The 15,126-nt window shown below is 36.9% G+C and overlaps 1 protein-coding gene across 3 annotated transcripts in view; it reads left to right on the top strand.

Moving 5' to 3' along the window:
- CEP128 (centrosomal protein 128) overlaps window positions 1-15,126 on the top strand; it is a 447,512-nt gene that overhangs the window by 17,204 nt on the left and 415,182 nt on the right. For all 3 annotated transcript variants that reach the window (XM_043918906.1, XM_043918908.1, XM_043918907.1), the window contains 2 exons: window positions 6,923-7,084; window positions 8,814-8,900. In XM_043918906.1, the coding sequence (XP_043774841.1) occupies window positions 6,938-7,084; window positions 8,814-8,900 (234 nt within the window). In that variant the 5' untranslated portion in view covers window positions 6,923-6,937. The remainder of the gene's footprint in view (window positions 1-6,922; window positions 7,085-8,813; window positions 8,901-15,126) is intronic.

A 15,126-nucleotide genomic window follows, 5' to 3' on the forward strand; every position in this document is an offset into this window, starting at 1 on the left:
GGTTCATTACTTGCTCTGGTGGCCGTATGTCTTCTTTATAAGGTTCATTAAGGCAGAAGCAACAATATTTATGCCTTTAAATACTGATGTGTTGGGAACAGCCAAATAAACTATTCCAAGAATGGTACCATCTGTTTTCAGACCCAGAGCTTTCTCTGTGACTCTGGAGACTTTCACCCAAGGTCACCCATCTTAGATCTCTCTAGAGTCTTGGGAGAAGCTTAGCATCTGAAAAGCAGACAGCATGAGTAGTCCTGCTTTCTCATCAGTGATAAATTGTACCCAGAGGTAGTAAGCTGCAGAGAGTATTCACTGCTCTTTGGTAAAGAGTCTGCCTGCAGTGCAGGAGACCTGGGCTCCATCCCTGGGTCAGGAAGATCCCCTGGAGGAGGAGATGGCAACCCACTCCAGTATTCTTGCCTGGAAAATCCCATGGACAGAGGAGCCTGGCAGGCTACAGTCCATGGGGTCACAAAGAGTTGGACATGACTGAGTGACTTCATTTTCTTTCTTTCTCCAGTTAAAGGAGATGCCTGTCAGGCATTTAATCAGGATTTAGGTGATTCAGCTCTTTTAAATTATTCTTTAATCATTCTTCAAATTTAGCAATTCTTTCTTCTTTTGTCTACAAACACCATGCTGAGATTTCTCATGCTAATGAGAATGAATTTCTAATCCACCTGAACTTTTTTCTTTTAATTCTTTAAAAATAATGAAGATTTTTTTTTTTCTTGAGCATGCTAGGTGTTTAAATTCTTCTTTGGAATTCAAATTGCAGTAGTGATTATTATTCATGAACCGCTTTAAATTTGTTTTATTTAAACACATTTTCCAGGTTATCAGTCTGTTCTTAATCTGCTATCTCTGAAGGGAATCTTTTTATTTATTTATTTTTCTTTTAAGCATTGTATTTTCTTTTTCTTTCTGATTATTCAATCATTGTAGAAAATTCAGGAAGTATAGGAATGTTTAAAGAACAGAAATTGACTATAAACTTAACGTGGTAAATATACTTTTATTTTCTTCTTTCTTTGTCATCATCCTTTCCTGTTCCTCTAAATGTGTATGCGTGTGTGTGTGTGAAGTAGCTTTAGTCGTGTCTCTTTCCGACTCTGTGGACCATAGCCTGCCAGGCTCCTCTGTCCAAGGGATTCTCCAGGCCAGAAGATGGAGTGGGTTGCCATGCCCTCCTCAAAGGGATCTTCCCAATCCAGGGATTGACCCTACTTCTCTTATGTCCCCTACATTGGCAGGCAGATTCTTTACCACTAGTGCCACCTGGGAAGCCCCTGAATATGTATACTGGCAATTTATATTCATATACAGACATCATGTAATGTTTATTACAAAATTGGGATTCATGCTTTTATCCCTTGTGTTGCTATTAAATATCTCCAGAAACCAGGTTTTAATGTCTGTGTACTATTCCATTACATGAATGTACTATATTTTAACTTTTCTCTTATGATTTGAAATTTAAGTGCTTTTTATTTTCCCTGTTAGATGGTTGTGATATTTGTTCTCAGCAGATATTCTTATATATAAATTTCTGTATGTATTCCAATGATTCTGTTAGGAGACACTTTGGAAGTTGCTGGTAGGTCAGAGGTACCAACTGTTTTTGATACATATTGCCTGCTGACATCCAGACAATTTGTATCAACTTACACATATCTATTAGTACTACATAGGAATGTTCCTTCGGCTACAACCTGGCTAACATAGACATAAACATTTAAAGGAAAACAATGGGCTATAAAAGCATCTCACTGATAATTTATATTTCTTAGGTTATTAGAACAGTTTTGCATGGCCATAAATATATATACATATATATTTTTTTAATGTGACTGCTCTCAGTATGCTTTTATCAACCTGGACTGAGTCTAATGCTTTGGGTATGAACTCACTGGGGAGAAGATTTCCAGAGTCCTAAAAAATCTTATTTTCATTAATGCCAGTGATACTAGGATAAACAATACTTTTTGAAAACTGTTTAATTGTATAAAATAGTAATGGTCCTTGAAGAGTGTAGCATTGGCACTTAATGTTTTGTGCTTCTCCCTCAGTTATCTTAAAGCACTCTTGGAACTATCTTCATGGCCTTTTATATGTTGGTTCAGTCTCTGGGTGGGGAAGATCCCCTGGAAAAGGAAATGGCAACCCACTCCAGTATTCTTGCCTGGAGAGTCATGTGGACAGAGGAGCCTGGCTGGGACAGTCTCCTGGAGAAGATAGTCCATGGGGTCGCAAAGAGCTGGACCCGGCTGAGTGACTGACACTTTTTTCTGATAGTGGGGCAGCAGCCTTCTGGCGACTCTCGAGGCCACTCCTTTCTCATTTGTCTCTCTCTTCCTCCATCAGCTCCCCGTCTGGGGAGTGGGAGTGTTGACTGTTAGTAGACTGACATCATCTTTTGGTAAGGTTGGAACTCTGCCACTGTACCTGCCTTCTGCATTTTGACACTTAGGTTCTGGTGCTCTGTTAGCTCTGAGAGGTGTGTTCGACCTTTTGAATTGTTGGTAGTAGGTGCAGACAGTGCTAAGTTTTTTTTTTTTTTATCAACTGAAATACTAGTTGAATTTCTATTTTTTTTATTATAATCAGATTCTTTAATGTCTTTAATGTTTTAAATTCAACACTTATGACATTTATGTAACTAAAATTCTTTCATATGCTATAGAAGCGAATGTTTCATATGCTGTAAAATGATATAAAAATCTTCACCTATACCTCACCTTGAATCTTCATATTTCTAAGGAGTTGCATCAGATGCAGGAGTTTGTACATCTTTTATTGCTCAACATAATTGAAATTAAAAGCTGAGGACTTTGTGAACTAGTGAAATTCATGCTGAAAAGTGTGATTTTATCTTATTAAAAGTATGTAGTCCTTAATAGGGATAAGTGAGAGGTCTTTGTGTGTGTGTGTGTGTGTGTGTGTGTGTATGTGACAATTACACATAGTTAAGCTAACGCTGTTTGTATGATTTTGACAACAATGCTATATGTATGAGCAGCTAATGCAGCTATGATTTTCTGTTTTAGATTCAGATACCCCATATCTTTACTCGTTAATATTTTTTTCAACTAATTAAGAGTGTGTTCTATTAAGAAAGACTGCGAGGTACATATGTACCTGTGGTTCAGTTCAGTTCAGTTCAGTCGCTCAGTCGTGTCCGACTCTTTGCGACCTCTTGAATCGCAGCACGCCAGGCCTCCCTGTCCTTCACCAACTCCCAGAGTTTACTCAAACTCATGACCATCAAGTTGGTGATGCCATCCAGCCATCTCATCCTCTGTCATCCCCTTCTCCTCCTGCCCCCAATCCCTCCCAGCATCAGGGTCTTTTCCAATGAGTCAGCTCTTCGCATGAGGTGGCCAAAGTATTGGAGTTTCAGCTTCAGCATCAGTCCTTCCAATGAACACCCACCTATGTACCTATGGTAAAAGTATAAGAGTGCAGTGTGGAGAGTTGAACACAAAATCATCCAGTAGTTAACCCGGGGATCGGGGGTGGTGGAGCAGTGGGAGTAGTCGGATGAGGATAGGGTGGGAGGTCGCATGCATGCAAGCTTGACTGCATCCGATTCTGCAGCCCCATGGACAGGCTTCCCCGCCAGGCTCCTCTGTCCATGGGATTTTTCAAGAATACTGAAGCAGGTTGCCATTTCCTTCTCTAGCGGATCTTCCCAATCCAGGGATCGAACGCCAGGAGGATTCTTTATCGCTGTGCCAATACTAGGGCTTTATTTATAGTGTTCTAAATATTGGGTAATATAGTGTTCTAAATATTGATCAAAAAGTTTGTTCAAATTTTTCTGTACCAGCTAATGGAAAAACCCGAATACATTTTTTGGCCAACCTAATATTTTATTCAAAATATTAGAAGCACATGTGTCAGAATGGGGAATAATAACATTAAGAATATATTCTTAAAAATAATAGGGAAATAGATGATAGAAGTGGAAGAAGCATAATAGAAAATAGAAATAGAAAATGATAATAATAATATTCTGGTAGTAGATACATGCTTGCTTACTATCTTAGTCTCTGTACTATTTTATATTTTATACATTTTCCCCAAATTATTTAAAAAAACAAAATTTTCAGTTTTCACTCTTTGTAGTCAAGTTGATACTCAAGTAGCTCATTAGATGACTCTGATATGCCATTTACATTCATTGACATTGCATGCATGCTAAGTTGCTACATTTGTGTCTGACTCTATGCCACCCCATGGACTGTAGCCCGCCAGGGTCTTCTGTCCCTGGGATTTCCCAGGCAGGAACACTAGAGTAGGTTGCTGTGCCCACCTCCAGCGGATCTTCCCAACCCAGGAATTGAGCCCGTGTCTCTTATGTCTCCCTGTATTTACAGGCGGCTTCTTTACCACTAGCATCATCTGGGAAGCTCCCTCTCCCTTCATTGACATTATGTATAGATAACTGATTATTATTACAGTTTTGATATTCAAAAAAAAAAATCAGGTTGTCTCAAAGATGGCTATCTTGTTTCTTGCTCTCATCAATAGCCATTATGGTTAACATCTGGTTTTTCAGTGCTACCTTTTTATTCTGCCTGGTAATATCTTAATTCCAGTTTAGTTTCCAGAATTTTGACTGGTTAAAATGAAACTTATTCTTTCAGATACAGAATTCTTACAGATCCAGGCATAATTATTATTTTCCATCATATAAGAGAAGGAATAAGGACATAAAAGCCTTTTTACTCTGAGGCCAGAGGTTTGATTTGTTTTATTATATGCAGCATAGACATGTCACTGTTTTTTTTCTTTCTTAAGTGACTAACAGAGTTTTCATATTGCTACTTGCTTCCCACTCTCCCTCCCTTTGATATTTTTATGCTTAAATGAAATGACAGGGCATTGAGGAGGCTGCAGACACATGTGAACCATGGCCTGATGCTACCTTTAATGCTTTTTACTACCTGTTAAGACTGTTCACAAGTAGTGTTTAGGAGACAGCAGAGCAAAGCGGAATGGAGAGAACACTGAAGGTGAAGAAGCCTGGGTCCGCCTCCTGGGTCTGTTACTTGTAATCGCAGTCTGGATTTGTTCTTGGACTTGTTACTTAACATCTCCCCCATCAGCATCCTTTATAGGCGAACTGCCCATTTTAGTAAGTTATTATGGGAATTAAATTGGATTGTCTCTGTGAGCATTTATAGAGTACCTGGCATTGTAGCAGGCTCTCAGAAAATGTTGATTTTTTTTTCCCCCCTGTTTTCACCAAAGGAGAGTGTTGGAAAGTCCTCTAACTTACAGTAAACGATTTTAGGTCAAGTGGCATAGATTTATGGGTGTGCTCACATGTGTGCACGGGTGTGCAGAGACACACAAGTGATTTCCTAAGTCTAAAGGTGAAGTTCTATTTAAGATTTCTTCTTAAGTTTATTCTTTTGGACTTGAAACAAGTGTGATCCTGCAAAAGTGTTGCCATACAGTTGCATCAGCCTTTGTTTCTTGTTCATGTTTCCTGACGTTGGAGGAAGCTACTTTGTCGGCCCTGTGCCTTTATACTTGTAGACAGGAGAAGGGGGGCGAGAACTGAGGAAAGAGGTGAGGAGGGAAGTTGAGAGGCCTGGGCAGAGGAGAGGCTGGGGTCTGACAGCTGTTCTCTAGCACTGTCTCAGATGGTTCAAAAAAGTTGGATGTTTTGTTGATTTCTTTTTTCTGATGCTACAAGGTCAGACTGTATTTCACTATGAAAAGCCTGAACTTAGAGCAAGCTTCCTTGCTTATCTTTTTTATTTAGTTTAATATTTTAAAAACATGAATGCTTTCATTAAATGTGCTACAACCTATACATATTTAGCAAATTCCCTCTGTCCCTTTGGCTTTAGATGTATGGGCATGTACTTCCCAGATTCACAAGATCCAAAAATTTCAGAATATTCTAGATTATTAAAGAGAGGTTTCCTCATACTGTTTTTAAAATGCCAGAAAACTGGCCATATAGATTTTAGGAGGATTGTACCAATTAATGCTAAAATAAAGGTCATTAACTCTCTATTAAGCAGAAAATGAAATTATTGGAATACTCAAACTGTCACTTTTGATAATTGAGTTTTCTCTGATGTTTCTTTTACAAATATATTTCATTTCTTCAATTTCTATAAAAATTTTCTGAAATTTTGAGATTTTCTTGCATGAAATACTTTTCTTTTGCATTAGATTGAAAATTGAGGAAAGGATGGGAAGAAAGCATATTTAGAGATGTTTCTACTTAGGAGATTATATTCAGGCTGCTTGGCCTTCTGTTTTGGTGGAGATGTTGAAGATGCCATCTTCTCACATATTTGTTATCATGGAATTTGTACTTCTGTGATGGTATTTAATTTGACTATAATTTAAATTAAGTTGTATGAGAGTGTTTGCTGTACAATAAATGGAATTCTCTTATTTTAGTTTATTCTGTGTGTGTTGTATTTTTATTTAAAGATACAGATGTCCTCATAGCTTAGCAGAATGGAAGTCAGATGGATATTGAGACCTGCTGGTCCTACTTTAGAGAATATCTGTGTTTTTGTTTTTTTTTTCTTTCATTGTAGAGATACTAATCTGTATGTCTCACATACCTCATATACAGTGTTGTTGGTAGAGTTATATGAGATACTGTATTTTTGGAAAATTTAGGAGCTTTGCACAAAACTAAGTGATTATTATTATTTGGAGTTGTAAATAACTGAGGAATTGCTCATAAAGCAGAAAAGACAAAGGAGAGAGAGTTGCATGTGGAAATGACTTGTGTTTTCAAGCTGAGTGTTAGAAATTATGATATGGCGAAAGACTAAGGTAGTAAATACTTAAGATCAAAAAGCAAATAAACGTTAAAATAATCTCCTATTTCTCTGCTCTTTATTTACCATTTGATTGACCTTGACCTGGATTTATTTTTAAGGATTTTTGTACATCAATGGCAGAATCCTCCAGCGATTCAGACCACTTCCGCTCTCGTGATCGATTGAGTCGATGGGCTGCCAGTTCAGTACACAGGGAAGTTCGACATCGTCCTGCTGTGGGTGTCACGGAGAAGGTCAACACGATCACCAGTACTTTACAGGTCAGTGTAGCGGTGGCAGCATGTGGTAGGTTTTAACTAGGGTAAGCGAAGAAATGGTTTAAGTCAGTGTATTAGTTTTTTATGCCACAGTAACAAATTACCATAAAACTATTGTCTAAAAAACCCAGAAATTTATTTTCTTATAGTTCTGAAGGTCAGAATCTGACAGTGGTCTCATTGGGCTAAAAGCAAGATATCAGGAGGTCTGCATTCCTTTCTGGAGGCCCTAGGGAAATATCTGTTCCTTTTCCAACCTTTTCTAGAGGCTGCCAAAATTCCTGGTCCTATAGCCCCTCCCTAACTCTTCAAAGCCATAAGGGTGGGTTGGATCCTTCTTACATCATGTTACTGTGCTTCCCTCTAAGGCTCCTTGTGAGTACCTTGGGTCCACCCCATAATCCAGGATAATCTTCCTGTCTCAAGGTCCTTAATTTAGTTATATCTGCAAAATCCCTGTTGCCATATAAGGGAACGTATACACAGGTTTGAGAGATTAGGACCTAGACATTTTTGGGACCATTATTCTGCCTAACACAGTCAGTAAAGATACTTGAAATATCTGATAGGTTGTGGAAATGTCTTGGGATAAAGTAGTATTTCCAAGTACTTAAAATACTGTGGGATTGAAGCCAGTAGGAATTACCATAGTTTAGCTTCTTGTGGACATGTGTCTTTAGAGAAGTTGTTCCTATTTTGGGTAGGTAAATTATTCATGGATGAATGATAATGAGATGCCATTTTTATTTAGAGGCTAGTTTTTGACAGTGTTTGGAAATTTGAGTGTGCATTTTATATGCCCTCCATAGAAAGGGTTTTGATAATGAAGTGGGGGAAGGGTATCATGTTGGGGAAAAAGAAAACTCAAATAGAATTATTTTTTTCCTATCCTTTAATCTGTTACTTCTGTTTTGCCTGAATAACCATGGATTTTGGTTTTCAGTTGGTTTGAGTTATTATGCTTAGATAAAAAGAGGCTAATTTCTGGTGGAGAAACCATAATATGCTTTAAAACTCAGAAACCTATTTCTTTTGAAACTTATTTAAATTAACATAATATTGGGTTTTTGCAGATTCTTGTACTTTTCCACTAATGAAACATATTAAAAAGTATATATTTTTGAAAAATGCCTTCATTCACCTTTCAGGTGAGACCTAGCAAATTTCGTGGAAACCATTTTTATTGTAATTAGAAACAAATTTGTTTATAGATAAAAGTTAAAGGCTACTTTGTTTTCTTTTCTCTTAATCGAGTTCTAAGGTAAGTAATTGAAATAACATTGATCCTAGTGATTTGCTTGTCTTGAACACAATCTATTACATTTTTCTCAGGATTTCTCTTCTATAAAGAGGGGGTGAAGTGTACAAATTGTTGAGGTGCACAAATTGATGATGAGGATTCTTATCCAATTTATGGTTTTGTTTCCAGCTTGTTACAGAGCCTTGGATAAGGACTGAAAAGAAATCATTTGCTTCAGATTTCACATGAGTAAATTGCAGATGGGCTTGAGTTTCTTTATCAGTGTTAATAAGATAAATTAACACTTTATCAGTGTTAGTAAGATCAGTGTTACTATACTTCATATTTCATATTTATGAAGTATATTTATGTCCAACTTAATTACTGTATCAGTTGTACCTTTTGCAAACAGTTGACCTAGTTCTTTGATATACTGCTAAGATTGGGGGAAACATCATTTGGAGCAATTAATAAAGCCCACTTTTTTTTTAGGACACCAGTCGGAACCTGCAACAAGTCGACCAGATGCTTGGACATTATCGAGAGTATAGTAATGGACAGGCGGGGGCTATAGAACATGTAAGAATGTTTACAAATGTTTGCATTTTCTCTAACCCACCTTTTTGGAAGTTTAGTTGTTGAGTATGGATATGAGATAAAGGAGATGACCATCATGAATAGCTTTAGCTTTTTGGCTGGTTTATTATTTTGTAGTTTAAATTTAGGTTAGCTTGTCAGATGGTTTGCCAACTAGTGTATATAGATTAGATTCTATTGAATTTGAAAGCTTTATTTATTCATTTTTTTTGGCTGTGCCACATGACATGTAGGATTTGTTCCCTGATGAGGATCAAACCACTGCAGTGGAAGCATGGAGTCTTAACCACTGGACTGCCAGGGAAGTCTGAATTTGAAAGCTTTAAATCAGAGGGGGAAGAATTCAGGATAGGAATTAAACTGAAACTTACTAAATTTGGACCATGAATATTCCTCATGGGGAATTAAGAATTTTAAGGATGGTTTGATTTAGTAAGACATGCTCATTATTAAATAAATACTAAAACTCCATAGCCCTTTTTAGTGCTACTCCAAAGAGGTAACTGTTGTGACAGCTTCTTGTATATCTTTCCAAACATTTTCTATGCATGCGTAAGCATACTTGTAATTGCTTTGAAAACTAGCATCCTGTAAAAAATGTTATTTATCTTTTGTATAACAAGTGTTATATAACTTTAATTCATTTAATGTATATCATTTTTCATATAACACAGTAGCTCTTCCTCATTCTTTTGAACAGTTATAATATTCCATAGTATAGATGTATTTAGGTTATTGTTTGTTATTATAAACAGTGCAGCTGTGACCGTTACTGTACACATTTGTTGTGTATAATCATGTATGATTCTTGGAAGTATAGAGTTCCTGGGTTAAAGGACATGTGCAATTAAAAATTCTCCAGACATTTCAAAATACCCTTTCAAGTACATGCCAATTTATACACATGGGGATTTAATATAATTCACATGGTGATGGAAGCCGGAAAGATACCGCAGAATTCTGGGATAAAATGAAAATTCTTATTTGTTTGTTTGATTTTGGCCATGCCATGTGGCTTGTGGGATTTTAATTCCCAGACAAGAAATTGAACCTGGTCTCTAGACAAGTGAAAGTGTGAAGTCTTAAACACTGGGCCACCAGAGAATTCCCTAAAATGAATATTTTCTATTAATATTTTGCTAATTCCATCTCTTATTTCCTTCTTTTGAAATTTGCTAACTCATCTTCTGTAAACTCTTGGGCAAGCAATTAAATTTATACCTTCATGTTTCTAATTATGAGTATCTAAGATGACAGGTATTACATGTGTGCTGTAAAACTGATTATTTTATATATATCTGTGCTGTACTGAGTTGTCACTTAAGTCTCAAATTTAATTGATTTTTTATTTTCTTTTTACAAAGCAGAAATGTAGTCATCTCATTTGCTTGTAATTGGAGGCTAATTGCTTGAGTGCAGGGAACATATTTTCTCTCGTAAGGTTTTTTTACTACTTTCATTTAGAAAATAAACTTGGACTTTTTTGCATCTACCAGATTTTTACAATTTATGATGTATCTGCAGATGGAGCCATAGACTTTATATATTTGAGTAGCTCATGAAATGTTTTTGATTTAATTACCTTATTAATAATGGTAGTTAATTTTTTGCTCCATAATTTATTAGTAAAAAAAACATTAACTAGTGGCAGAGAACTAACCTACTTTGAAAGGGAGAATATTAGATGAATTTCCCTTGGATTGAGTTATTGGGAAATAAATCTATGTATTAGAAAAACTTCTATATGGGTAAGCTTTTAAAACACAGAATGGGTTCTACTAGAATTGGGAGGCCTAGAATTGAATAATGCTGAGTTCTGGGGTAATGGTTTTATACATGAGAAGTAAACTCAATAGGTATTTCACTTCTATCTGAATTACCCGTACATAAAATGTAGAGCCACTCATATTTAAAATAGGACATAGGAGAACAAGATTCTTTTACCTTGCACATGGGCCAAGTTGCTTTGGTTATGTCCGACTCTGCAACCCCATGGACTGTAGCCCACCAGGCTCCTCTGTCCATGGGATTCTCCAGGCTAGAAAACTGGAGCAGGTTGCCATTTCCTCCTCTAGGAGATCTTCCAGACTTAGGGATTGAACCCATATCTCTCATGTCTCCTGTATTGGCAGGCAGGTTCTTTACCACTAGCACTAGCTGGGAAGCCCTCCTTTTATTTTAGGCCATTCTTTGTCTGGTCTGGAGTCTCCTCCTTAGTTTCTCCAAATTCTTCTTCTGTTAAAGTAGTTGGTTCTCGGTGATTACCCAGTCACCCTCAGCATACCAGAGGGGGATGTCTCTCATTGCTTTATGTTACACTCCCTTGATGGAGCAATGATTTCCACTCTACCACCTGTAAGTTACCTGGGGGCACACCTGCCTTAATCTATGGGAAGATGTGCAACTCAGAGTGTTTCTCACAAGTCAGTCTGATGGGCTTCTCAGTATAAATTGCTTTCTTAGCATTAAAATATTTACTGTTATGAAATATACCAGTTAAAATGAGCATAACCTCAAAATGAGTGTTTGTAACATGCTCACTATCAAGTGATTTATCTGAATCTTTCTATTTGTCTTCTTTAAGTCTTGTAAGTACATGATAGTGTTGTCCTGTATTTTTAACATTTTAATCATTGTGTGTTCTGTTTAGGAAGGGACTCTGGAAGTTGATTTTTGTTTTTTGTTTCTTTTTGAGCCTGTGCTCCAGCTCATGCAAGTTCTCTTGCTGTGGAGCCTAGTTTTTTTTCCCAACATTATGTAGCAGATTAATTCATTTTGAAATTATTATTATTATTTTATTGAGGTATAGTCAATTTATAATATTGTATTAGTTTCTGGTATACAGCAAAGTGACTCAGTTACACATATATTTATTAATATTCTTTTCCATTATTGTTTATTATAGGATATAGGATATTGAATATAATTCCCTGTGCTAAACAGTAGGACCCTGCTTATCTATTTTATATATAATAACTTGTGTCTGCTAATCTCAAACGCCTGATTTATTCTCCACCTACCCTCTTTCTCCTTTGGTAACCATAGTTTGTTTTCTATATCTATGAGTCTGTTTCTGTTTTGTAAATAACTTCGCTTGTGTCATATTTTATTTTACATATATAAGTGATATTATACTTGTCTTCCTCTTTCTGGCTGCTTCACTTAATATGATAATCTCTATACCCATCCATATTGCTGCAAATGGCATTACTTCATTTTTAATGGCTGAGTAGTGTTCCATTGTATATATGTATATACCACATCTTTATCCATTCATCTGTTGACATGTAGGTTACTTCCATGTCTTGTTGATTGAAAATAGTGCAGCTATGAACATTGGGATGTATGCATTTTTTTGAATTAGTATTTTTTCCAGATATATGCCTGGGGGTGGATTGCTGGATCTTATGGCAATTTTTAGTTTTTCAAGGAACATCCATATCCTTTTCCATAGTGCTGCACCAATTTACATTCCCACCAACAGTGTAGGAGGATTCCTTTTTCTCCACACCCTCAATAACGTTGATTATTTGTAGGCTTTTGATGATGGCCATTCTAACTAGTCTGAGGTGATACCTCATTGTAATTTTTTTGCATTTCTCTAGTAATTAGTGATGTTGAGTATCTTTTCATGTGCCTGTTGACCAGCTGTATGTCTTTGGAGAAATGTCGATTTAGGTGTTTTGCCCCTTTTTTTTGATTGGATGTTTGTTGTTGCTGTTATTGAGTTGTATAAGCTGTTTATCTACTTCTGCTTTATTGACTGTGCCAAAGTCTTTGACTGTGGATCACAACAAACTGTGGAAAGTTTTAAAGAGATGGGAATACTAGACCACCTTACCTACCTCCTGAGAAATCTGTATGCAGGTTACGAAGCAACAGTTGGAACCAGACATGGAACAATGGACTGGTTCCAAATTGGGAAAGAGTACATCAAGGCTGTATATTGTCACTGTGCTTATTTAACTTATATTCAGAATACATCATGTGAAATGCTGGGCTGGATGAAGCACAAGATGGAATCAAATTTCTGGGAGAAACATCAATAACCTCAGATATGCAGATGACACCACCTTATTGCAGAAAGCGAACAGGAACTAAAGCAAACTTGATAAAAGTGAAAGAGGAGAGTGAAAAAACTGGCTTAAAACTCAGCATTCAAAAAACTAAGATCATGGCATCTGGTCCCATCACTTCTTGGCAAATAGATGGGGAAACAATGGAAAGATTGAGAGACTATTTTCTTGGGCTCCCAAATCGCTGCAGATGGTGACTGTAGTCGTGAAATTAAAAGATGCTAGCCCCTTGAAAGAAAAGCTATGACCAACCTAGACAGCATATTAAAATGTAGAGACATTACTTTGCCAGCAAAGGTCCAACAAGTCAAAGCAGTGGTTTTTCCAGTAGTCATGTTATGGATGTGAGAGTTAGACCATAAAGAAGACTGAGTGCGGAAACATTGATACTTTCGACCTGTGGTGTTGGAGAAGACTCTTGAGAGTCCCTTGGACTGCAAGGAGATCCAACCAGTCCATCCTAAAGGACATCAGTCCAAAATATTCATTGGAAGGACTGATGCTGAAGCTGAAACTCCAATACTCTGGCCACCTGATGTGAAGAGCTGACTAATTTGAAAAGACCCTGATGCTGGGAAAGATTAAAGGTGGGAGGAGAAGGGGACGACAGAGGATGAGATGGTTGGATGGTATCACCGAGTTGGTAGACATGAGTTTATGCAAGCTCTGGGAGTTGGTGATGGACAGGGAATCCTGGCATGCTGCAGTCCATGGGGTTGCAAAGAGTTGGACATGACAGCGACTGAACTGAACTGTACTGAGCTGTTTATTTTGGAAATCCTTTGTCGGTCTCATTGTTTGGAAATATTTTCTCCCATTTTATAGGTTGTCCTTTTGTTCTACTTATGGTTTCCTTTGCTGTGCAAAAGCTTATAAATTTGATAAGTCTCATTTGTTTATTTTTGCTTTTGTTTCTGTTGCCTTGGTAGACTGACCTAAGAAAACGTTGCTGTGATTTATGTTGGAGCAGATTGTACATGTGTTCTCTTCTGGGAGTTCTGTGGTGTTGTGTCTTATATTTAAATCTTTAAGCCATTGAGTTTATTTTGTGTATGGTGTGAGGAGTGTTCTAACTTGATTGATTTACATGCGACTTTCCAGCTTTCCCAACACTGTTTGCTGTTGTGTCAAAGGAGGCTGGGTATGACTCTGGGTATGGGGGTTCATTTCTGGGCTCTCTGCTCTGTTCCATTGATTCATATGTCTTTTTTCTTTTTCCTTTTTAACCAATACCATGCTGCTTGATTACTGTAGCTTTCTGTAGTATTGTCTGAAGTCTGGGAGGGCTATACTTCCAGCTTTGTTCTTTTTCCTCAGGATCACTTTGGCAATTCTGGGTTTTTTATGGTTCCAAATAAATTTTAGGATTATTTGTTCTAGTTGTGTGAATAATGTCATGGGTAATTTGATGGGATTTGTATTAAACCTGTAGATTGCTTTCAGTTGTATGGCCATTTTAGCAATATTAATTATTCCAGTCCAAGAGCATGGGATATCTTTCCATTTCTTTGTCATCTTCAGTTCTTTTATCAATGTTTCATAGTTCTCAGCATATAAATCTTTCACCTCCTTGTTCAGGTTTATTCCCAAGTATTTCTTTGTTTTGGATGTGATTTTATTTTTTTAAATTTTATTTATTTTTGGCTGTGGTCTTCGTTGCTGTGTGGGATTTCTCTGGATGGGGGGGAGTGAGGGCTACTCTCTAGTTACACAGCGTGGGCTTTTCATTGCGGTGGTTTCTTTTGTTGCAGAGCATTGTCTTTAGGGTGCATGGAGTTTTTATCATGAATGGATGTTGAATTTTGGGTAATCCATTTTCACCAGTGTTCAACTGTTAAAAGAATTTTCTCCATGTTAAATATCCATTGTCTGATTAAAATTAGCATTTCTCTTTTAAAATGTAAGAGATATCCTAGGAAATGAGATCAGCTGTTTTGCTCTAGGTAAGATAAGAACTTTTATTATTAACTTAGATTTATAAATGATACTAATGCTAAATCTCAGGAAATGGATATAAGTGATATATAGTTTACCTTTGAACAACACGAGGTTGGAACTCTGACCTTCCATGCAGTTGAAAGTTTGTGTATAACTTGTCATATTGGCCCTTGGTGTCTGAGTTTGCTCCCTAT

This window comes from Cervus elaphus, chromosome 12 (assembly GCF_910594005.1).
Source record: "Cervus elaphus chromosome 12, mCerEla1.1, whole genome shotgun sequence".
Taxonomy (NCBI): domain Eukaryota; kingdom Metazoa; phylum Chordata; class Mammalia; order Artiodactyla; family Cervidae; genus Cervus; species Cervus elaphus.